The 26,425-nt window shown below is 38.1% G+C and overlaps 1 protein-coding gene across 1 annotated transcript in view; it reads left to right on the top strand.

Annotated features, from left to right (window-relative positions):
* The first annotated feature begins 5,489 nt into the window (after positions 1 to 5,489).
* LOC140226136 (dihydrolipoyllysine-residue succinyltransferase component of 2-oxoglutarate dehydrogenase complex, mitochondrial-like) overlaps positions 5,490 to 26,425 on the top strand; it is a 55,285-nt gene continuing 34,349 nt past the window's right edge. Inside the window, exons 1-5 of the mRNA XM_072306629.1 lie at positions 5,490 to 5,581; positions 16,229 to 16,262; positions 18,611 to 18,665; positions 21,304 to 21,395; positions 22,276 to 22,350. Coding sequence (XP_072162730.1) covers positions 5,504 to 5,581; positions 16,229 to 16,262; positions 18,611 to 18,665; positions 21,304 to 21,395; positions 22,276 to 22,350 — 334 coding nt within the window. The 5' untranslated portion in view covers positions 5,490 to 5,503. The remainder of the gene's footprint in view (positions 5,582 to 16,228; positions 16,263 to 18,610; positions 18,666 to 21,303; positions 21,396 to 22,275; positions 22,351 to 26,425) is intronic.

The following is a 26,425-nucleotide window of genomic DNA, read 5'->3' as shown; positions in this document are numbered from 1 at the left end:
AAAACCAATTTCTATCAAATAAATGTTGAATTCCTCATGGAATTACATGCTCTTTCACATTTCATAAGAGATTTCTTATTATCTCACCAAAAATGTTAGAAACCTGAAATTAGGTCTCAACCAAAACTATACGATCCCTTTAATTGATTTTAATCAATAAAACCCCAAAATAATCATGCTTTCATGAAATTTGCCTGTAAACACAGTTTGCATTGATATTGTACACAAATTCACGTTTTTGAGCAATTTTGGGTCTGACATGCATGTACAATTGTACATATTTAAGCGCAACTTCGGAACCGCACGCCCAGGCATCACAAATATGTTGTCAAAAGATGCGCGAGACTCAAAAGAAAAAAAGTCATGAAGCGTCGCTGCGATAGCTTTTCTTGTTAGCGATACAGCAATACATCGAGGCCCCCCCCCCCCCAGCCTAGTTAGGGTTAAAATTACATGCTCTTTCATATTTCATAAGAGGTATCTCATTATCTCACTTCGGAATGTTATATAAACCTGAATCCCCACCTCAACCAGTACTGTACAGTCCCTTTAATATAAAACCAGGCTGAAACTGGAAAATGTGAATTTCTAAATGAAAGCAATATGTTTGGTAATTTCCGTATCACTCCTGGCATTAGGTAAGATAGATTATCATCTAATCAAATAGCATCACATGCATCCCATCCCCCTTTGGCTGGGCAGAAGCCTTAAAAATAATAAAAGCACAGATCCAAGAGGGACCCATTTGTAAGGTGTGAGAGATTATGTATTGATTGCAGCATCTAATTCTCATTTAGGGCATTACATCCTGTACTGTGCTGTAGACACAAGAATTAAGGTCAAGTACTGGTAATCTTCTTTAATGGCATTAGTCATTACCGAATGAAGTGGTTCACAAGATTTTTATGTCAGCAGTCTACTTGGAATCTATGTTGATTGTGCAACATCAATCTCATTCATTTCAATGATGCATCTACTTTAGGCCTTGGGGCCCTTGCCGCCGAGCAAGTCAAAAAGCGTAGACGAAGATTTGACACTTCAATAATGCTAATTTTGTGGCTGAAGTTTGAAACTCAAGCACAGAGGTGCCCAGTGGGTAGACTGTCTGTGGAGAGCTGACTGGGTGCTCACACCAAGCGAACGCTGGATGGCACGCAACTCAGCAAGTGGCTCCGTCGCCGTCGGCCGACGAACAGAGCTAGCTAGTTAGCTAGCTAGCTGTAGAGTCAGGGCGCGCGGCGCGCCGCAGAGAGAAAGAGAGGATAATGTAGTGTACATCGTCCACTATTTCTCGTCGACAGGGAAAGGTTTAATTAGGTGATCCGAGTATCCTCTCGGATCACCTTCTGTATCTGTACTGATTCTTTATTCTTCTTCTTTGTTTGTTTCTTTATTTCTCCCCAAAAGTTGTGCAGAGGTTAGCTCAGAAAGTCCCCTGCCTATCAATTTCAAAATTATACGATGTATGCATCATGTCCTAAAGACAACAAATCTAATGCATCATTGTGATCAGTTGACCGTGACGTCACTATGACGTCATTATATGAAAACACATTCTCTATCATATCTCATTACTGGAATGCAATTTTTCAATGAAATTTACGTCACATATATTTCAAGTTATGTGCATTCTACTCATATTCTCAAAATCCATCTCTACCCTTAAAACGTGCGCGTACGCGCGCGTTGAAATATTTGTATACTCCAATCGAGCTCAAAACTTTTTTGCACACGTTTCAGACCATTTAGAGCATTTTTTGAAAAATTGAAAAAATTGGACGGACGCGTACGCGCGCGCACATATGTGCACGCACAGCTCATATGCAATAGAAATTTCCCGTTTTTTCACTTCGATCGGATACCTGAAAAGTCAAGGAATATTTCTACCAAGTTTCAAGTCAATCCGACTCAATATGACGTCATAAGGGCCCGTCAAAGTTGAAATTCCGCGCGCGCGTCAATGGCGATATACAGTGCAACTATGCCAAAAAACCGCCAATTTTGAATCCGATTTTACTCGTCAGGATGGACGGTGACCCCCTATTTTCTTTACATATTCTGAAAGCTGATGAGTTGTACATGTCATTTCATGGGTTGGCGATGCTGAAAAAATGATTAAAAGATATCAAATATCTTAATAAAGTAAAAAAAGTAAATTTTCAAAATGACGTCATCAAAATTCAAGTTCACTCGAGCGTATTTCACTTATCCTTTGCCGATTTTCACACAAATTTCAGTATGTTGTAGCTTATTAAATGCTCTTTCATTAATATAATAACAGCATTTTGATTGGATGACGGCATCACTTCGTAAAAATGGATTGAAAGTAATCTTGTCAAATTTGACCAGTTTACGTGTTATCTCTATGGGAGTGCAGTTTTTCTGGAAATTGAAATTGACATGACTATCTTTCTCCAGCACTAGCTCACTTATGCTTCGGTAAATTTCTTCCAAATTTTAATATGTTGTAGCTGAGACTTTGGGCTATCGTAAGTGTGCCCTTCGTTTTTTCATAAGACGTCGGCATCACGTCCAAAAACTTGGTTGAAATTCAAGCTTATCTTCGATGTATTGAAATATTTCTTTCTTTCTGCAACTTTCTTTGCAATAACTCAAGAAAGACAGCCCCTATCACCACCATATTTTGCACATGTTTAGTTCATGTTACGTACATTATTTCATGAAATAACAACTACTTGATCGGACACCATCTTGGGTATGTAAATTAGGGTCAAAGGTCATAAATATTTCATCCTGTATCTTAGTAAATACATGTCCTATCTTTCCCATATTTTGCACACGTAAAGACCATGTTACAAGAATCATTTCACAAAATAACGACTTTTTGCTCAGATGCCATCTTGTCTGTGCAAAGTGGGGTGAAAGGTCATATGTACTTCTTCCTGTATCTTCGTTATTACGTGTTATCTCTATGGGAGGGAATTTTTCTAGATATGAAAATTGACATGATTGTCTTTATCGACGACTAGCTCACTTACCCTTCGGTGAATTTCTCCCAGATTTTAATATGTTGTAGCTGAGACTTTGCGCTATCGTTATGTGCCCTTTGTGTTTTCATACAATGTTGGAATCACGTGAAAAATCTTGGTTAAAATTAAAGCTTATCTTCGATGTATTCAGATATTTCTTTCTTTCTGCAACTTTTCTGGCAATAACTCAAGAAAAACACACCCTATCACCCCCATATTTTGCACATGTTTAGTTTATGTCACGTACATTATTTCATGCAATAACAACTACTTGATTGGACAATATCTTGGGTATGTAAATAAGGGTCAAAGGTCACAAATGTTGCATTTTGTATCTTGGTGAATACCTGTCCTATCTTTGCCATATTTTGCACACGTATATAGACGATGTCGCAGGAATCATTTCACAAAATAACCACTTTTTCCTCAGATGCCATCTTGGGAGTGTAAAGATGGGTCAAGGGTCATATGTATTTGTTGCTGTATCTTCGTTATTCAGTGTATACAGAATTTGGTACCAAAGATGGCAGATATGACTCCCTTTTCTAAATGAGAATCCAAACATCACACGGCCAATGTCTCTAAACAAAGACGAAACTTGTATGGTCATGCCTATTGCGATCAGGACTCGAATCATTGATTAAAAAAAAATCGGATCACCTTAATTTGTCAGTAATGACAAATTACAATCTCTAGTTACAATATTAAAGGAGAACATACAGTATTCATAATCAGTTTAGAAGATCACACTTCACACATGCTTCAATATCTAGGTAAAACTTATTAGACTACTCTTACTTGTTCGTAGCCCGCAGGCAGGGGTAGCATTAGGCAATTGTTAGGTAGACAAAGTACCGTGCACACCGACCGTTCTTATGGAATAAAGCCAAAGCCGATTTACTGTGGGTGTGTGTAGTGTGAGTGTGTACAGTGTGTTGATAACCACGTGCGCGGTCGCACAATGGTGTTTACAAAATAATGATCGCGATGTGTTATTTTCTCTCTCTCTCTCTCTCTCTCTCTCTCTCTCTCTGTTTTTCCCTTTTCAAGAACTCGGTACTTTCACTCTGTAGTTGAGTGGGAGGGTGGGGAAAGTCAATGAGCCACCAGAAGGAGGAAGAAGAAGAGGAGGAGGAGGGCCAGAGCAGGGAGAAAAATACGAGGAGGGAGGAGAGATAGGAAGCCGGACGAGGACGAGGACGAGGGAGCGGGATTCAATCCTTTGAGGAAGACGGGGAGGAAAACATTGAGAGGGAGAGGCGTTTGGAGATCATTCTTTTTTTTTTTTTAATCTTGATGGACTTGCCACCTGAAAACAAAACAGAGAAATAAAACATTATGCTGATTTTGGCTCTTTCCTTCAATTTTCTATTCAGTGCTTCTGCTTTTTACTGAACCATGCATATGACATCACCCAGAACATCAAATGCCGCGAATTGAGTTGTTGTTGTTGTTGTTGGGGTTGTTGTTGCTGTTTTTTTTTTTTTTTTTTCGGGGGTGGGGTACTGCACCGTCAATGGATGGGTCCAAACTCTGGATTGGTCAACCAGGATCATCACCCCCTCCCGAGTTGACGGAAAAGAATCTCCGGATGGAGTTCTCTGAAAGGGGGTTTGTTATTTAACTTTTTATAACTTTTTGAAGAGCCGTTTTTTTTTTTTTTTTTTTTTTGCTCCTTAAAAACAGGGAGGGGAAATTACATAAAACCAACCTAAAACGCAAATAAAAAACTGTGATTCTCTCAGCGTTTCTCCAAAGGTGGGGGTGATTGATCCTTGACGCCACTCCCTTGGCCACAACCCCCCCCCCCTCCGAAAAAAAAAATCAAATCATATATTAGGCCTACTTATTTATATGTTCTTTGCCTTTTAATTCAAAGACTGTAGATGTTATTGACGTTTTGATCATCCACCTTTCCGACAAAGGGAAAAAATATAATGTGTTTTATCCTGGTATCAAACAGTTTTCCTGCCCTCTTGCTACTCTTCCTTATTACTTTTTTTTTTCTTTGATTCATCGCGTTGTTTTCATTTTCTTACTGTAATGTGATTGGCCTTCTGTGTAGTATATCTACTGTGTCGGCTTCCCTTCTTCGATGAATCGATCTGTTGAAAAGCAGGTGAAAAATTGCCTCGCTCGAAGTCGCGACAGGGAGAGCACAGTTCCTTGTAATCGATAGTATAATTTGTAATCGATATACATTAGACTTTTTAACCACGACGATTTTCGTCTTCGCAGATTATTCGTTCGCACAACATTGGGGTACTTATGTACTAATAGTGTGATTAGAGACTAATGTGAAAATATCCATAATCGATCTGCTTATAGCACTTGTGATTAAATATTTTTTATTATGATATATATCTTGTTCAAACCCTTAAGCCTATCACATAAAATTTGATAATTGTTTTTCCATCAAAAACCCTATATTTGTCAGTTTTATATTGCTCATCAATCGGTAATTTAAACCAATAGCGCATGCATTACCAAATTGGCAGCTGAAAACCGGCGAGATGGCGATGTTGTCGGCTAACATTTTGCGACGGATTACGCGATTTCATCCTAATCGTGTCACATTTTCAGCAAATCAGGTATATTTCTGTTTAAATATACTTCAAGTGGTATGTCAGTAGGTCAATTATATGTGGATCCACGTCAGTAACGAAGTCTTACGTTCATTTATTACACCCTACCGATCCCTCATAATCATCAAATGGTCACAGTCATACATAGATGTCTACGTACACGTCCGTATTGCATTACTAGCAATGCATACACACTGTGTAGGCTGATATTGTGTGCACACATTGCACTGCATAGTCACAGTACGTCAGTAGCAGTAGGCCCTACACGCACCGCTACAACTTCACTTTGGCTGTAAGGAGTGTTATTTATAGAGTTGTAACATTTTGTACAGTGTAGTGTAACGTGGGTTTTGTCATGCCTGTATATGGCATAGCATAACGTTAGTTCTGGTGTATATATATGGGCAATTACTACTGGCAATTGTGCACTTTACAGCCCTATATTTATTGGTATAGGGTGGCACATCCAATTACCGGACGCTTTCTTTCGTGGCTTTGAATTCCGTACTCAGAGGATGAAATTTGGGCTAAAAATAACATCACTTATTCACAGACTCCTGGAAATTACGAATTCAGCCAACTGATGTCAATTGTTCACTCCAGTTTTTAGAAAATATGCTTCAAACATAACCCTCTACAAAAGTTGTCTTTTTGCGCGGTGCAAAATCGCATTGTATTACCGGACACGATTTTCGCAATGAAATAATCGACATCTTTCGCACCTAATCCTTGCACAAGAATCACAATTTATCCCACAAATCATCGTACACATTATCACTGAGCGGATGACAAAGAAAAAATTGGCAAATGAGGCTAAAATTTCGTATTTTACGGTAAAATGTCTGTCTTGAACATTTCGAACAGTTCACAGAATAAAACCTTGTGAAAAAATCGACAACTGGTTAGACTCTACTTCTAGTTTACATGCTTTGTCTATGGGAGCTGCACGCGCGGGTGATGAGTTGCGGGCCCCTTAGCGCACAACTATTCCGCATCGTTCGCGTTTGAGGACGATAGCTACAAATTTCCGATATCGATCAGTGAACTTTTGGTTCTATTGGAATCTTCAGCATTTTTCCTGTATGCGAGTGGGATTTCATAGAATTTCAGTCACGAAATGTGATTCAAACATGCATAAATATTAGCTATCTCGAGGTGCGGGTCACTCAACTATAAATTTGAGGTAAAATGTGAATTTTTTCGTGTTTTTACATTTTTATGTGGCGTTTTTTGCGATTTCGGTCCACACAAAGTTCTGTGAGGCTAATCTACAAAGTCTCGCGCGTACAGAATGTCATTAGTACGCAAAAATGTGCGTGTCCGGTAATACCATGCGTCCGGTAATACCATGCTTGCCCCTACTTGATACTGATAGGGCAAGGGCACCAGTATTCGGTCAGGCACCGGTATTCGGTCACTTATCACTAGTCACCAGCCAGTAAGTTCCAACTGTCACAACACACGCAAATCACACTAATTCACATACTTGCACACTCATTTACAACAGGAAACTCCCTTAGCCCCCTCCAAAAATCCATCCAAAATCCCAAATTTTACCGTCAAAAGTGCAGAATCGGCGCTACTAGCCAAAAGGGCGCGCGGACAAGGCCCAGTTTCAAGAGTACGGGTCGCCGAAAAAGCGCTAAAATCGAGAAATACGCCGTTCTCTCGCGGGATTTTTCGCTTATCGCAAGCTTGGAGTGTAATGGTATCCTCAAAAACGCAAAAGAAAAACAAAATATCCGTACGTGCCGATACAGTGTCCCAATGTACAACAAGGGTCGAATGCAAGTGCCGAGGCCCCAGTATTCGGTCACCAACGGTCGCCGCAACTTCCCTGATGCAATTTTGCGGCAACAAGGTAGCGTGCGTGTGCGCACGTTTTTCAGCTGCCTTGAACACGCATTGACTTTGAACGCGCACATCGCGTGACCGAATACTGGAGCCGATGACTGTATACTGGGGAATTTTCAAAGTGAAATATTTCGCGATTTTGTGCAATTCTGTGAGATACTGTATTTAACGAAATGAAAGTTGAGATTAAAGAAATTTGATATATTTCACATACATACATTGCTGTAGATATGATGTATGTATGTATTATTTTAGTTTGAAAAATATTGCAAAAAAGCTTAAGTGACCGAATACTGGGGATGTTACCATACTAGTGAGGTGCCCGCACCTCGTCAGGGGCCCGAATACCGTCACCCCACTTAAAATTGTTTTAAGCGCACTGAACAAAAGTTTATGCCCGGGACTGTGTTCAGTACGCTTGAAACTTGGCCGGGCTACCACAACCAAGTAAATTGTGGTGAAAACCGAACAGTTTTTCGCGAAAATCTGAAATTTTAATCGGAATACGTGTTTACTGTTATAAGTATCACCACTGTCCCCGCACGCATCTTTTACGTGTAGATCTAGACTATGTCTATGGGAGCATCACGGTCACCCGCACACGTTTTTATGTGCTTTGTCTATGGGAGCGCGGGCGACGAGTTGTGGGCCCCTTCCTTAGCGTGCAACTTTTTCGCATCGTTCGCGTTTGACGACGATAGCTGCAAATTTTCGATATCGATCAGTGAACTTGTGATTCCATTGGAATTTTCAGCATTTTTCCTGTATGTGAGTTGGATTTTAAAGAATTTCAGTGACGAAATGTGATTCAAATATGCGCAAACATTAACTATGACGAGGTGCGGGTCACCCAAGTATACCTCATTCGCAGTATGCAAAAATGTATAAATAAATATCCCATGAACCACCATGCATGAGCATGATGAGTACGCACTGAGCAGCTGGCGAGCTTCTCTTGCTGTATGGAACGCCGTTTGACAAGTGATAATAAGGTCGCCTAAAAGCCCGCCTCACTCACTGCGCTTCTGCTGCGGAGCTGATCACATTGAAATGAGTGTGTGATCGCGATTTCGCGTACCTTTGCCAATTGCTCTCCACGGCAGGATTATTGAACTTAACACAATGTTTATTTATTTATTTATTCAGTTTTCTTTACCCAGGGGAGCCCCATCAGTGGTTTTAACACTGTTATCCTAGGGGGCCCTGCAACAGAATGACAAAATATAGTCAAACAAACAGTTCCAACATACACAAAATAACAAATCAAGGACATCCCTTTTTACATCGTAACATCAACACAATATCTGCGATGTTTCATCGTAGAAAATTGCCATGATCATGGTGCAAAGTGTGAGAAAGTAGGCAGTAGTCTGCGATACAATAGATTCCACTTTTGAACATCCTAGCTTGAGCCAGCTCGCCACAACAGTTAGACCGCCTACGTGAATATTTTTTTATGCCTCCTTCATCCATGCCGATCCGACCCTATCACAAATCGCTCAAACCAACCACGTGGGTGAGGTTTGTGTGTGTTCATGTAGTGGCTGCCTGTAAATCGATGGCTATGTACACACTTGGCACGACGTCTGGTCGGACTCGCTAAACGGTAAATGTGTAGACGAAATAAACACTAACAGACTGAAGAATCGGGATAAGATTTGGGTTTTTTTTTATTATTATTTCACAGAATAATTTCGCCAATGCCGTGAGTGGACATACCTGTACAGTGTATTTACTCTGCAATAGGTTAATTAGTGATCCCCTGCTTAAGATATAAGCAGAATACTAGTACATTCATTTAAACTCGGGAAGGGCATTAGAGCAACCATGTGGCATACCATAAAGTGCTTTCATCACGCACACACACGTTGACACATTCATATAACACAGTACAGTGCCGGAAGACACGCTGTCGAACCCGCGGTGCCTGATGGGTACTCGAATTTGCACGCACGGCTTGATAAGGGTAAAATCTCGCACCGATAGGGCCGTAAAGTGCACAATTGCCGATAAATGATCCCTACTGATAGCTTGACTGGACTGGATTCTATCTACAGTATATAGCGCACCACTGACTGTCATGTAGATCTAGACTTCTAGTTCTATCTTCTAGTGTATGTTGCCTTTGATTAAGTTCCAACTTACTGTGTGCTGAGTGATGAAATGGCAGAGTACATGTACGTAGCCGTAGACTGAGAATATGATAATACTGAGCAAGTGTTAATACATTGCATAATAGTGCAAAGTGTGACACTGCACTGCCACTTCGGACTGCGTATTAACGTTGTAAATTTAGTTGGACCTACTACGCATTGACCACTTTTTGATTAGACCCCAAGTACCTTGTATTTTAGAAAATATCCCTCAATTTCACCTTATTCTCATTTCACTCAAGCAAGGAAGGCAGAAAATACTGCAGATTCATATCCCGGGCGGGCTGCCCTTTAGATTGTTGGCTTGTAGTCGAAAGTGCAGAATTCTTGATGACAAATGCAAGTAACATCTTGTACTGCACGCTGGTGCAAGCTAATGTTAATTGACTGCCCATTCTCCCATTGATAAAGTGAATGGCAAAGACATGTTAACAATGGCCAATGCAATTTAATTACGTGTAGACGTGGTCTATTACTATTACTAATGAGGATTTTCTTTAGTCCTTTTTTTTTTTTATTGTTTCCTCGGGTTATTTACTTGTAATTTCTCACCCTAATTTCTCTTGATTTGTATTCATGTTCGAATGTTCCAGCGTATTGCACCCTGCCCCACATGTATTTTTTAGTCGTTACGACTACACATAATTAGTTTCTCGCCCTCTCTCCCTCCTGCACTATACCACCCGGTCCGGCAGCATGTTGATCCAGATCCAGATCTACACAGATTAAATGCAAAAAAGCCAATGCGCGAGGGTCGTTAATCTAATAATACATTTTGTACATGTAGGTGGTCGATGAGTAGTAGACTTACTATAATGCAAAATTTGATCAGCATTAGATTGGGCTTGATTCGGGAACTAAAAATCTACATGTGCAACAATTTTGGCAAGTTGAAGAAGTTCAAAATTAAAACTAGACGAATTTGTCATCAAGTTGACAAATTAGGTGATCCGATGTATTCGAAAATCATTGATTCGAGTCCTGATCCCATTAGGGATGACCATAAATATTTCATCTGCGTTTAGGGGACATTTGCCGTGTGATGTTTGGATTCTCATTTAGAAAAGGGAGTCAGACCTGCCATCTTTGGTACCTAATTCCGTATACACTATAAACGAAGATACAGAATGAAGTATATTTGACCTTTGACCCCACTTTGCCCACCCAAGATGGCATCTGAGCAAAAAGTAGTTATTTTGTGAAGTGATTCTTGTAATTTGGTCTTTGCGTGTACAAAATATGGGAAAGATAGGACGAGTATTCATTAAGATACAGGATGAGACATTTATGACCTTTGACCCTAATTTACATACCCAAGATGGTGTCCAATCAAGTAGTTGTTATTTTATGAAATAATGTACGTGACACAAACTAAATATGCAGAAAATATGGGGGTGACAGAAGCTGTTTTTCTTGAGTTATTGCAAAGAAAGTTGCAGAAAGAAAGAAATATCTCAATACATTGAAGATAAGCTTTAATTTCAACCAAGTTTTTTAACGTGATACCGACATCGTATGAAAAAACGGAGGGTACATGACGATAGCCCAAAGTCTCAGCTACAACATATTAAAATCTGGAAGAAATTCACCAAAGGTTAAGTGAGCTAGTGCTCAATAAAGACAGTCATGTCAAGTTTCATTTCCAGATAAACTCCACTCCAATAGAGATAAAACGTAAACTGGTCAAATTTGACAAGGTTACATTCAATCCATTTTTACGAGGTAATTACGTCACTCAATCAAAACTATGATTGACAAAAAAGAAAGAGCAACTAATAAGCTACAACATATTGAAATCTGGGAGAAATTCACGAAAGGGTAAGTGAGCTAGTGCTCAATAAAGTCAATCGTGTCAATTTCACATCTAGAAAAATTCCCTCCCATAGAGATAACACGTCATAGCGAAGATGCAGAAAGAAGTACATATGACCTTTGACCCCACTTTGCACGTACCCAAGATGGCATCTGAGCAAAAAGTAATTATTTTGTAAAATGAACCTTGTAACATGGTCTTAACGTGTGCAAAATATGGGAAAGATAGGACATGTATTCACCAAGATACAGGATAAAACATTTATGACTTTTGACCCTAATTTACATACCCAAGATGGCGTCTGATCAAGTAGTTGTTATTTTATCAAATAATGTACATGACATGAACTAAACATGTGCAAAATATGGGGGTGATAGGATACGTTTTTCTTGAGTTATTGCAAAGAAATTTGCAGAAAGAAAAATATTTCAATACATCGAAGATAAGCTTTATTTTCAACCAAGTTTTTGGACGTGATGCAGACATCGTATGAAAAAACAAAGGGCACATTAATGATAGCACAAAGTCTCAGGTACAACATATTGAAATCTGGGAGAAATTCACCGAAGCATAAGTGAGCTAGTGCTCGATAAAGATAGTCGTGTCAATTTTCATTTCCAGAAAAACTGCACTCCCATAGAGATAACACGTAAACTGGTCAAATTTGACAAGGTTACTTTCAATCCATTTTTACGAGGTGATGCCGTCATCCAATCAAAATTAAGTTATTACAATTATGTAAGACCATTTAATAAGCTACAACATACTGAAATTTGGGTGAAAATCGGCAAAGGATAAGTGAGATACGCTCGAGTGAACTTGAAATTTGATGACGCCATTTTGAAAATTTACTTTTTTTACTTTATTAAGAAATTTGATATCTTTTAATCATTTTTTCAGTATCGCCAACCCATGAATTGACATGTACAACTCATCAGCTTTCAAAATATGTAAAGAAAATGGGGGGTCACCGTCCATCCTGACGAGTAAAATCGGATTTAAAATTGGCGGTTTTTTTGCATTGTTGCACTGTATATCGCCATTGACGCGCGCGCGGAATTTCAACTTTGACGGGCCCGTATGACGTCATATTGAGTCTGATTGACTTGAAACTTGGTAAAAATATTCCTTGACATTTCAGGCATCCGATAAGTGTAAAAAAACGGGAAATTCCTATTGCATATGAGCTATGCGTGCGTATATGTGCGTGCGCGTACGCGTCCGTCCAATTTTTTCAATTTTTCAAAAAATGCTCCAAATGGTCTGAAACGTGTGCAAAAAAAAATTGAGCTCGATTTGAGCATACAAATATTTCAATGCGCGCCGCATACGCGCACGTTTTAAGAGAAAATATGAATTTTGAGAATATGAGTAGAATGCGCATAACTTGAAATTATGTGACGTAAATTTCATTGCAAAAATCTATTCCATTGATTAGATATGTTTGAGAATGTGTTTTCATATAATGACGTCATAGTGACGTCACGGTCGACTAATCACTATGATTTTATTAGACCCGTCGTCTTTGGGACATGATACAATGGTATAAGTTTGAAATTGATAGCAAAAACACTTTCTGAGCTAATCGATACACAACTTTTGTCCAGAAATAAAGAAAGAAGAAGAACCAACAAAGAATCCGTACAGATACAGAAGGTGATCCGAGAGGATATTCGGATCACCTAAAAAAAGAATGCATACAGAATGTGTGTGTGTGTCTGTGTGTGTCAGTTTATCAGTGTTTATGTGCGTGGTCTTGTGCAATCAAGGAACTGCATGTCTATCCAACTTCATTCAACTTGCTGTAAATCATTTTGTACAATGTGTGGGTTTTTTGTTGTTGTTTTTTGTTTGTTTTTTTTTTTGCTCCTGGTTTCTTGAAAGGGTCGTTGTATAGGTCCTAGTATTACATGGCTAACAGTTTTAAATAGTGCAGGCAGTGTACACTGAGATCACTTGTATTTGTAAGCTAAAGAGCGAGTTGTTTTAAGTGACGAGATGAAAGTCACCGTCTATATTGACACTACCCAATGACTGATTTGGTTCAAAATTATGTGAGTAACTGCATATTACAAAATAAGCTGTTACGTGTAAGTATATCTTGTGAATTTTAATTTTGGTGCAATTTAGGTTTCTGGAATTTGAGATGTATACCTGGATTCGAAAGTTCATTAGCGCTGGTTCTATTCCAGTTCAAGACTGCAGGCACAAAATGTAGGCTTCTACTTGGGGTTTGTTACTTGGTAAATTCCAATACTTTAGGGTAATACTCCAGGTTTGTACAGTCTATGGAATGACATGGAATGACATGTTTGCAGCTGCAGCTGGCTGGTGCCTTCTTCCATATTTATGATTTACTGCAGTCCTTGTCTACTTTGCAGTTGTGTAATAATTGTACAAATTTTAGTACTTTGTCTTTATAAAATCATAACATAAGCAATGCTGTGATGCAGGATGCATGCAGTGTATGTGGATGATATATGCTCACACACACACAAATAAAAAAAAAAATAGGTATGCTACACACTGCATTATACTCCCTGCCTGTGGGCTTTTGAAGTTTGCTAATTATTCAGGAAAAAGTTGTTGATAGTCAATGTGAATATGCAAATAGTGAAGTGATGATGTAATCCCCTGAAAACTTGCAATATAATTTATACATTCAGACTTTTGTAAAATTTCCAGTTTTTCATTCATACAATTATGCTGCAATGTTAATTTCCTGATATCTAATTGATCATCGTTCTGAAGTTATTCAACCAGGAATAACATTATGTTTTGCACTTTACAACAGAAATATTGATTTTTTTTTTTTTTTTTTGTACATGATCAATGGAAAATTGTGAGGTTATTACATCATCACCTCACTGATTTGCATATTCATATCATTTTTACAAGAACTGTTCTACAGAAATTAGGAAAATTCTACAAAATCATAACTTCCCTAATTCTTATCCAATATTGATTAAATTTTCACTGTTACACTCATAAGATTTACTCTTTTTTATCAGACTAATATATAACTGGACTGAAATTCATCCTTAAAGATCCAGTAGCATGGAGATACCATGGAAATGGATTTGGAAGGCCGGCTGGCAGGGATGTATTTGAAAATGCCAGTAGCAAAGTGTGTACACCTTCTCACTGATCTCTGTATTACACACACAGCCAAAGAATCTCGACTGGAGTCGACTGTTACCAATAGAGCGTTAGCCTTTCGTCAAGGCCCTCTCGCTGTATGGTGAAGAGAGCCCAGCTGAGTGGGGTTGCGCGAGGGCCTTTTGAGATCTGCTTCGCATCCTTTTGTTAGCCCTTTGAATTACCGACTTTTGCTCCCCGATTTCGGGAGCAAAAGTCGACCAATCAGCGTGTCTGTCTGCTCGAGCCCGATTTGAATAGAGCGAATGCACGCCGCTGCCGCAGACCTCACAGAACTCTACACACAGAGTGTGAAGAGTTCCGTGGCAGACCTCCTTGGGTGGTCAGTGATGCATGCGAACTAGGGAACAGGCATGACAACACCAAGGTTGAGGATGCGGGGAGCGCACCATTCCATTGGTTGACCGGAACCCTTAAAATGAGTATTCAGAAGGGTTCACGCGTCATGAATAATTATGTATGAAGCAGATCTCAAAAGGCCCTCGCGCTGGCGCGCTCGGCTTGGCTCGCTTCGCTCGCCCATTACAGTGAGAGGGCCTTGACAAAAGGCTAATAGAGCGTAGGCTTTAATGCACATACAATTGCTGATAGGTGCTGTATGTGTTTTAGCTGTATGTGAAAATCTCACACATTAGTGATTAAAGATGAAATACTTGATATAAAAAATTAATACATTATCGAGCTTTATTTTGTACAGAGCTGTTCGAAGTTGAAATTAGAATTAGGGAGGAAGAGTATCGCTGTTCTATTCTTGTACTACAAAATTTTATCCGGATAAAAATCATTAAAAATTATGATATAAATCAAGGGTATACCTGCTCTGTTCCTGTTGGGGAAAATTTTATGTGGATTAAAATCATGGGTGTAATTGTGTGGGGCATTATCCCATATATACCACAAGAATAGTAATCACAGTTAAATCAGTTGATATGAATTGATTCATATTCCATGATTCATTCAAATTAATTCAAAGGGTGATCAGTGATAACTCCAGCCATATGAGATCTTATTTTGAATGTCAGAGACATACGAACAATGTAAGTAGAAAATAGTGTCTTTTCACTTTTAACATGATCCTCTGAATTTTCTAGCAATATGATTTATTTTAGCTTTTAAACCTTGCTATTTGAAACTCATGGATTATTTGCAAGGGTGGAAGTACATGTAGTGGTGTGCAGTTTAAAATCACTTATGAAAAAAAAAAAACACATTTTCTCATAAATGATAAAGCTAGTGCTCTTGTGACTTACACATTATAGTTTAGAAGCAATAAGTTTTGATCATTTGGGTATCATTTAAATGCACAAACAGATGAAAGTCATACATGGAATTTATACCTGACGAATTAAAATGCCATAAATTATCTCGGTTTTCTCCTCACAAAAATCTTAGCCATGTTATAGAGATTTCATTAGCATGAGTGTTTTTAGGTTTTTTTTTGTTTTTTTTTTAGAACAAAACAAATAAAGAAAAGTCTTCTTTAGCCTAGAGATGCCCTTTAAATTTCTATAATTGTGGAATTCTGATAAAACTTACACGATTCTGTTGATTTTATTTCATTCTACCAAAACAGCAAAAGCATGACATTGAATTGCATCTTACCAGTTGGGACACAGGGGACCTTTAAGTTGCCACGGATTGCTCTATTTCTCATTTTCTATTTTGTCTTTGCAGACTTGCTTGCCAAGGACCATCCAGAAGGAACTTGGTAAGTACTGGACAGTTGTGAGTACTTTTTAGCCACAGTTATTCAAATCCACAACATGACTTGACTTGGAGATAATTAAGTAGACTTCTCCAAAGCAGCAATGAGATGTCACATTTGCAAGTGATGGCAAACTACAGCTGTATTATAAGTAGTATTCTGATCATCAGTTGTCAGAAATAATTATTGCATCAATGTGAAATCTTTTAAAATGTAACATTCTTTTGTACCTCTCAGCAGTGGCTAGAGGAAACAATAATTCTTGTCTCTATTAAAGTCTCCTAGGAGGGTTTTAGGCTCACGAAATGCATGATCTTGACTTGTGAAGCTTACATGTACATGTATGTATAGTTCTGTTAGATGGGTGTGGATGAAATGTTCTCCAAAGCAAAAACATCCTCAAATAACCCTATTGATGTCAAAGACCAAGTAAGGTAATCTATTGAAAATCCGGCAAAAAGGTACAAACATATTAAACAATGTAGGTTAATGTGCATTGTAGTTATAAATTTGTGTTCAGCGGTTGACTACTCAGATTCCTAAATATTGGCAAAATAAAACTGAATGAAATGGACTTGTGTCACATGAGGGAGATTAAAAATTGTTCTGTTTTGCTCTTTCATCATAAAGTTAATCTTATCTGTGGCCAAATAACTTACATACTATGATATCATAGGTAATTAATACTATGAAGAATATTTATGATGGTAACTTTGTTTGATAATGATTATTTGTTTTAAAATTACATGTAGGTAATTAATTGAATGGGAAGTAGCATCATTCTTGTCCAAATTTCATGTGCCTGTACATCATGATTTGCATACTATGGATGACATTTTCTGTGGTATCATCAAAATTATGTGTGAAGACAACAAAGTTATGGTGATTTTGGATAGCTTCAGGCAAAGACTGTACCCTTTGCTCCAAAGCATACTTCTGCTAATTCATTTGCACAAAGTGCAGGTTAATATATTTTTATGAGTGATTATACTATGTTGTGATGTCCTTGACTATAGAAGGATCTGTGTAAAATTTGATGATGAAGAGATGTTTTATAAGCAGTTTGGAAGAGAAGGCAGAAGGTCACACTGCTATGCATTACATTACTCTTTTACTGTTGCACATCATTTAAATACTAGTAGGAGGATACAACTCTATTTTATCTCAAATAAGAAGTTGTGTATGATGGATTCCTTTGATAACAATTGACTTCAGTGGCTTCAGATGAAAATGAAAAGAAGTTTGTGAAAAACAAATTGGCAAATGATAGAGATGATGCCATTCAAATATCAGTACATTGTATTTAAAAACATAAAGAATGTGAGATTTCAGTTTTCTTAGATTTTTATTTAATGGACTTTTCCTCTCTGTCTCAGAGGATTATAACAATTTCATTGTTATTACGCCACATGGAAGATGTGAAAGCAGCCTTAATTTTTATGCTCCTTCAGATTTTATTTAAATCTTGATATTACTTATTTTTCTAGCCTAGTGCAGTCATTAGAAATTGCATACATGAAAGTATTTTTCCCGTCATAAATCATCAATATATCACTAGTGTATTATTCCATTTTGGTCGTACATTTCAATATTATGAACGTTTTGTGATAAGCTGCACTGACTATGCTCAAAGGCGGATTTTACTATGTAATTATTTTGCAAGTGACAGGCAGATATTAGTTTGATTAATTCATCTTCAAAGTTTATGCATACCAGAATGAATATACTAATGAAATATTAGAAGTAAATATGAGTTGCATAGATTTTTTCCCCTTTAGAACAAAATCAAGCAGAAGAAAAAAGATATTGAGTGCTATTTTGTGGAAATAGGAGGCAAGGTTTAATGCCGTATGTAAGTTGCTGCAACCAAGAGTAGTGGAATGAGAACAGTTCATTGAGAATGATAGAGTAGAGAAAATTTGAATTATTTACAACTTTCTCAGTGTTTTTTCTATTTTGCTCAAATTTTCACATTTCACTGTTCTGCCTGCACAGAATTTTATTTGTTTGTTTGTGTGTGTGTGTGTGTGTTTTTTTTTTTTTTTTTTTTTTTTTTGGGGGGGGGGAGTGGGGGGGGGGGTTGAGGGGTACAGTACATTCTTATTCAAAAGTGGCCAAAACATTCTCGCATTTGTCTGCATTTCCTTGATTTTGCAATACTATTGATGAGGTATGAAACCCTCCCTGGGCACCCAACTTTAGTCGAAGCTATTTTCTGCTTTCTTAAGACAAATGTATTCCCCCCTCTTTTGTCTCCCCAGCACTACTTGGCAATATGCAGGAGTGCATATTTTACACATTGTTTTCATTGTGAGAATAACAATTTGTCTCTCTTGCTCTGCCCGGGGCAGGCTCTGATGGCTGCTCAGGAAGATTCTACAGCAGACACTGCCAGCAGTCTCTAAGGTAGGCACACCACAGTCTTGCCCCATCCTCTCTCCCTCGCCACGGCCGAGCGTCTTTTCATGCTGGCTCTTAATTTCACCCCTGAGTAACCACATTAACGGTGCTGACGGGCGACTTGTTGCTTTCCATTCACTGGCTGCACAAAGGATCCCCCCTACCACCGATTGTTGGTAGCGTTATTGATCGCAAGAGTATGGAAACTTGGGGTCCTTCATTTCCATTCTTACAATCATATTGATATGGATCATTAATAACGAAAGAAGGCCACAGCGGGAGTACAAATTGTCTCGCGCATGGCGGATTATGAATAATTCACACCCCTGCTTGGATGCATTAAGAAGATCAACAAGACGACAATAAAATAAGGGAGTTTTATTGATGCCCTCTTTCCCAGTCAGATGAAATAGAATGATATTAATTTCCATCTCTCTCTTTCTCTCTTGGTGTGCTGTTATGCAACGAAGCATGGACAAGTGATGGGGCACTCTTGTGTGGCAGGATAAGCAGAAAGGATGCTGCTCATCTTGCAAGTTGGTCAGAAATGGGCAGAACTCGGGGGAGAGACAATGCAAATATTGTAGCTCTCATGAATGAAATACAAATCAGTCATCAAAATGGAATCGGTTGTCGAGGGAAATGAATGAATTGGCAGCAGGGAGCACACAATGGGAATAAATTGCACTGCAGAATTAGCGTTTTTCCAAAACTTGGGAAGGTGGAAGAAACCTCTCCATCAGCTAGATAATAAGTCTGACCCATTTTAAGTGCCCACAAATTATCTTGCATCCCCTTGATTAGGTGTAGTGCTCCGCTATTAGATTAGAAGCGAGAGTCTCTTTTTGTGTGTGGGTAAATGCACTCTGGAAGTAGGCTTGCGCTATCAGTCATCTGAGGGAAATCAATTGGAATTGATGAAGGAGATGGATGCAGCTTGCCGCGGCAACAGGTCTCTGCTTGGCTTGAGACCGATGTGTGAGGATTAGCCTCTAATGTGTCGCTCGTTTGTGATCTTTTACCAGTGTGGTGAAAGGCTCGTTGCGAAATTGGCTAATGTGTAATTTTTCCTCTGAGATGTATATTCATTAAGTTTCAATGTCATATCCTCAAATTTCACTCGTGTTTGCCTTCTATTGTGGTGGCAAAGTGTCATTCCCGTGGGCCTTCTTGTGTTTAACCACATCTTCATCTCTCCTTTACCAAGCAGAAAGGCCTAGATATTGCTAGTAGTTAAGTGGCTTCTTCACAGTTGTAGCAATTATGGCCTTCGTAATTAAAGCACCAAAACTGCCATATGTAGACAGACAGTCATGTTCCACACAAAAGGGTGTGAAGGTGTGTGTGTGTGGGGGGGGGGGGGGGAGGCCAAATAACTATGCCCCCTGCACCACTGGGCAGCCACGTTTACAAATTGCTAACGATGAAACCACTTGTCTGTATATCTATGTAAGCAAAGCTACAACATCAAAGTGGTTATAGCTATGGAAAATGTTCTGTGACAGAATGTGTGTGTCTGTCTGTGTATGTATTTTTATTAACTGTTGATTTGAAATAACATAAAAAACTCCTTCCACTCCCATGCTAACTGAACCAAACAAAGAAGAATTTTGACATAGCAGACATAGCAAGGCTGTACACTGGCACTGGTCCGACGGTCGCTGACCAGTGAAAATTAATGTCAGACCAGTAACTTTTTTTTTCAGGAATGGACAGTAAAACATGGAAAAACTGGATACCTACTGGTCTGACAGACAGGTCGGACCAGTAGAAAAATGGGTTAGTGTGCGGCCCTCCACATAGCATAAACAAATTTTAAGACTTTGAAGGAGTTTAGCATGCATTTCAATAAAACAGTGCTATTCAGTTGTCAAAACCACATTTGATACTAGCTGGGTTATGATGTCATTTCCCTAAGAGTCTTGTGTTGACCTGCACACAAATCTTTAGCATATTTCTGTTGTTGCAATGAATTCTGTTAGAAACAGTTGTATCCAAGGCATCAAATTATTGTGATATTTCAGTAACCTGGCAATGATGTCTGTGGATTAAAAGAGGTTACAGTTTGCTATAGTATTGACCAAAAATACTAATTTTTTTTTTTAATTTTCTATGCAAACCAGTGTGAGAGTTATGAGGTAATGACAATATCACTTTGTGTAATGTACAAATGTGGCTGTGACCTCTATAACTGTCCACTAAAAATAAGACACTTGTTCATCTTTTGTTTGATTTTGATTAAGAATTCTACCATTGTGTTTGGTTGATTTTACTTTATTCTATTTACAAAGGAGAACTTGGACATTGAGTGGCTCTGCTCTTTAAGTAGCATCCTGTTCAGAAGAAGGAAAAAAAAAAAGGTTTAACAAGATCTTGTAACAACCTTAACCCAAATAATGAGTCAATGCCATTTTTGGCATGCAAGAAAGAGTGTCAATTATCATTTGACTTACAAATCTTATGAAAGCATGGTGAAGTAGGACCATATGCACTTTCACTCTGTTTTTAGTGGTTCTCCTTTCCTTTTGTTTTCTTTTGTCTTTGGAATGTGTAATTGTTTTACTGAGGTTTGTTTTTTTTTCACACATATGATCACTTGAGTTTGATTTCCCCTCCCTTATATGATGGGATTGCATTTCTATAGGCTACGACCTGTGGCAGCTGCTCACCAGAGACTATGTGACTGGCAGTTCTTCAGTACACCTTGCAGGGAATTCAGAGTCACAGCTGTTGCCTGTATGTTCATACAAGATTTTCTTACTTTTCTGTATTATTATTAAGTTATGATTTGTAAAGTGATGGAGGCCCTCCTTTCCTTAGATACTGTATACGCCAAATATTTTGCGAGGTTTTTATTTTTGCGAATTTCGCGAGTCGGGTGCTATTCGTGAAATTAAAGACATGCGAAAATATTGACTCTGATCCCAATGTGGATGTGACATATGCATGTACATTTCTCCATTCAGTACAGGACTCTACGATCGTGAACTTAACCACTCTCGAATTCGTCAGGAATTCCCGATTCGTGAAAATTTAGACTCACGAAATATATGGCGTATACAGTAGTCTTCTTAGGCGATGTTGGTCTATTTTGAGATCAAAACAACGTCAAGTCTTGTGTGATTTAGCTGTGGGATGTTGTTGGAACAAAGCCCTCAAAATGATGGAATCTGACTTTGTCAGTGACCAATGTGCAAAAAGACAAAAGATATTAAGGTATACAGAGAAAATTTGAGACACATGGACTGAATATGCTTGCTAAATGAAGTTTTTTTTTTTAAAATTTCAGTAATTCTCCATCATGTTGAGAATCCACTGTAATGATTTTTCGTCCTCTTTGTTTGTTTGTTTTTTGTGTGAATTCATTGCCTCCAAAAGCGCTTATTCTGTGCTGCATGAGATATAGCATGTTCTGATATACATGTAAAGGGCAACCAATTTCTGAGCTTTACTTCTATACCAATGATTGATCTGGCAGGACACATTTATTTGCAGGATTTAATATGCCGTAGGTTTGTACTACATGTCAAGCATTCTCCAAAGGTATGATTACACCTGGTTTCATTGACTCCACAATTTTTTATTCTCCCTTTCTTTTATTTCCTGCCTGATAAAGGTGATGAAGTGAGAGTAGTTGAGACGCCACCCTTTGCAGAGTCTGTGTCAGAGGGAGATGTGAGGTGGGACAAAGGTCAGTAACAGCGCACTGTTTCCTCAGATACATATGTCTTTGGTGTAAGTAGTGAGAATATTGATCCTTTACAGGTTGGTTCAATGTTACACATGTTCATTGAAACCCTTCAGTGGTGCAAGATATCACAGTTTTTCCACATTGAATAGCAGGAAGGTATTATGAAGTCCATCTTATGAGTCATCGTCATTTGTACATAGAGAGTGAGAGAGAGAGACAGCGAGAGAAAGAGATTGAGATAGGGCTGTGTCACGTCTGAAAACATCCATCTGCCTGTTCAGCTTAGCTGAGTCTCATTGCAATGGCATCATCTTTGCTACTCTAAATTTGATTGAAGAAAAGGAAAAGGGGAAACACAGGTAGTTTGCGGATGTAATGAATAGAGAAATAAATAGATAAATCAATCAGAATATTTGAAATAAGTAAATGAATGTATATTCATAAAAAGTTTATTTGTTTGGGCATTTATCACCAGGAAAAAAAGGTGAATTGTGTGTTGTCTCAAGACAACAAACACCTATATTTTTATTAATGTATCCTTTATGGCAGTGAAAAATTATCAAACATTTCAGAGCCCATTAGCTGGAAATCTGGTCAAGTAATTAATGTATTTTATGTGTAGGTTTATTTACCCATTTTAGCCAAGAAAACCAAAAATTAGGTCCATTTCTTACGTGATACTACACATGATATCAATAAGAAGTTCTTGCATATGAAACTGTAGTAGGTTGTATACTTTCATTTGTACAGCTTCTATTGCTATTGTCAGTATTGAAGTATTAGTAACAGAGGTCAGAAGCAGTGAATAATTTCATTAATTCCTGGCAGGAGCCAGAATTGCAGCTATGAAATCATATCAAAGAAGTGGGTTGCCATCCATTGAATAGTCAAATTTCACGCAAGAAACTTGTCCGCAAGCCACGTGGTGAGACCGTTGGAGGCGTGATTCTGTACGATATCAGTATCAGGAAGGATTAGACAGGGCTATGAATCCATGTGAAAAGAAAAAGACATCAAGCACCATTCTGGGAAGCTGTGGCAACACACAGCTGTACTTCCTCTTGCTACCAAAGATTTCCTCCACCAAGTCGAAGAGGAGAAGCCTGTTGATGTGCGTGTGCAGGGAGATCGATGTTGCGAAGATGCGGATGAAAGGGCTTCAGGGGTGATGCCGAGGGGGATATGAAGTTGAACCTGACAAGTTCAAGGTGTGAACAGCTGTGGAGGAGCCATGCGCTTCACACCGTGTGACTGCAGGGGAGTGTCAGTATTTCCTTCTCGGACTTTTCCTCCAGATGGCATGCCTCCCAGAGACTTGTTGTCGTGATGTGTGTGGAAGTGGCGTTTGAAGTGAATTTAATACCTCAAGTGGGCGTCAAATATCGCAGATCAAGAAGGCTGTCTAATGAAGCAAGGGTTGTTTTTCAACTTGGAAAAACTAGGTTTTGTGGACCTCTTTCTTTGGTTATCTAATAACTTGTGTCACCGTGTATTTGATGTTTGTGGGGTTTTTTTTGTGTGTATGTGTGTGTGAGTTTTTTTGTGTTTTTTTATTAGTGGGGGGCAGATGTCAGATTCCTTATACAAATTTTGTATATGCCTCATTGTGTTGATTAAAAAAAGGAAAGCCATAACACTGGGCCCAAAAAAAAAAAAATGTCTTTATATATGTGTTTTATTTTCATATCTTAGTAACAGCTTACCCTTGACTCTGGTTGATCTGATTTTTTTATTCTTTATTTACTTAGCAGATACATGAATCAATAATCAACATATTAATTGTGAGCATCATTGGCAAGACAAGATAGATTGAATATAAGGCTTGAATGGTGAACTCTTGAAAACACAAATACAAGATACCACAGAAGGCTTGTGAAATTGATTTGTAGTGATACACAAGACAGTTTGTGAATAAAGCTTCCTGGGTTTTTTTTTCCATTATGTATTTTAGAATGAATTCAACTGTACATTGTGTTATTGTATCTAGTGTGTATCAACGATATATGCTACTCTCTGAAGTTGAAAAATGTTGTTTTTTGTTTTTTTTTTGTACCCATATTTGTTTTTTTGCTATGCTCTGCGGTAAGATTGACAAAGCCTATACTTTCCTCTTCACATTTTACTATCAAGGATGGATTTGTTATGTGTAAATATCACTTTTGAATTCAAATAAGACTAAGAGGTGATATATATTTATAAACCACATATGAAAATCATGAAGCTAAGTTGTAGCTTCTTAGCTGGTTTTGTATGTGTGTGTATGAGAGTGTCTGTCTGTCTGTCTGTGTCTGTGTTTCACTGTCTATAGCAATGTACTTCATTCTAACAGAAAAACCATAATGACACAGTAGAGAGCAGAGGGATTAGGTAATCTCCATTCATTGACAATGAGTTCCCAGACATCTGTGTTGAGTCTACGAAGAAAGCACTCCATCTTGCGTGCTGATTGGCGTACAAAGCACAGTCAGTAAGGTTATATGCCATATTGACAGACCATTTCTTCTCCTGATCAGGAGCGTAGACAAACGGACAACGTGTACCTACAAAATTTGTACTCAAAATGTGTAAGCCAACAACGGACCGTCTGAAGAGCTCAGGGAAATAAACAGACTAAGATAATTATGGACATGCTCTTTGATAAGTTGGTTTCTGAATACAAGGCCATGTAATCAATAATATTCTTATTTAAAATGGCCAAGTGATGGCCAAGTGATGCTGAGTGTCATCTACTTTACATGAAAATCTTGACATCCTTAAGTGATTTGTATAGGGGTCGTGAATGAAAGAAAAAAAAAGTACACTTTGCTGTAAAATGGACATTCTTGAATTTAAATCGTCCTCCTGCTATCAAGTAAACACTGACCAAAGAATACAAGACAATGAAATGAATGTGCATTCAGTATTTGATATCTTTGTCTTGTGGTGGATCAACTCACTACATTTAGGCCCTTTGTACATAGACATGTTTCCAATCATTTTTTGACTGTCTTACTATGCATACATCACAGAAGTCTGCTGTCAGTAATAGTGGTATATTTTTAAATGTGTCATCTTAGAAGGGAGTTGAAATAATTTCTGTCCAATATCAGCGTTAGGGGTTGTGTATACATTTAGTGTCACATAAATCAGACTGGAGGGTTTGTTTGCATTCTTAATTCATTAATACAGTATACAATGTACAATGCAGTCCCACCTGTACATATCTTTGTATATATTTACTTGTTTCTTAGCAAATCAGAAAAGTTTGAAGACCACATGGGTAATCTATTCTGCTGAGTGACCAGCTGAATAAATTGTGATCATGGATTTTCCTTAAAACTGTCAATGTGTGGTCACACACGATTTGTGACACTTATCTTGTTAAGAAATGAATAATGGACTGTAAAAGTGTGTTTGTCATGTAGCCACATTTGCATGAATTATGTTTACCCGAATGTACAATCTGTACTTTTGTACTGTTGACTTAATGCAAATTGGTGTAAGCGCTGCTCAAAGGTATGAAATCACTGAAAAGATTTTAATGGAAGTTAGAGCAGCACACAGAATAAAGCTGTTTCCATTGAAAAAAAAAAACACAACAACAGCAAACATGCTGAACATGATATGCTCCTGAATATTTTTTTGTTGTTGTTTTTGAATTGAAAATGATGTATTGTGAGCTTTTGTAATATTCACCAGAATCAAATTTGGATTTCATGAGTTGCATTGATTTTTCAATATTTTTGTTGTTTCATTCACATCAATTAGTGTTAAATGTTGATGTATGAGATGTCTTGCATAAGATTTATAGCACCAGATCTACAGTCAACTGGATTATTAATATTTTAGTAATGTGTTAGTTATATTACCTTGGGATATACAATCAGCTAGAGAGATATAAAAGGGGATTAACACCCAAATATAAGACATATAAATACACATATATATGTAGATTGAATGAATGCAGCAATTTTGTCAAGCACATCATTTAATTGCAACTGATTGACAAAATAGAAATGTTGATTTCCAGGAGCAAGTAGAGTTACATGTAATGAGGGGTGGTTGCACTGAAATGCCAGAGGTACAGAAACAGTGG

Source organism: Diadema setosum, chromosome 1, assembly GCF_964275005.1.
Source record: "Diadema setosum chromosome 1, eeDiaSeto1, whole genome shotgun sequence".
NCBI classification, from domain to species: Eukaryota; Metazoa; Echinodermata; class Echinoidea; order Diadematoida; family Diadematidae; genus Diadema; species Diadema setosum.
Note: the sequence above shows the minus strand (reverse complement) of the source record. Positions and strands in the feature narration are given on the sequence as shown.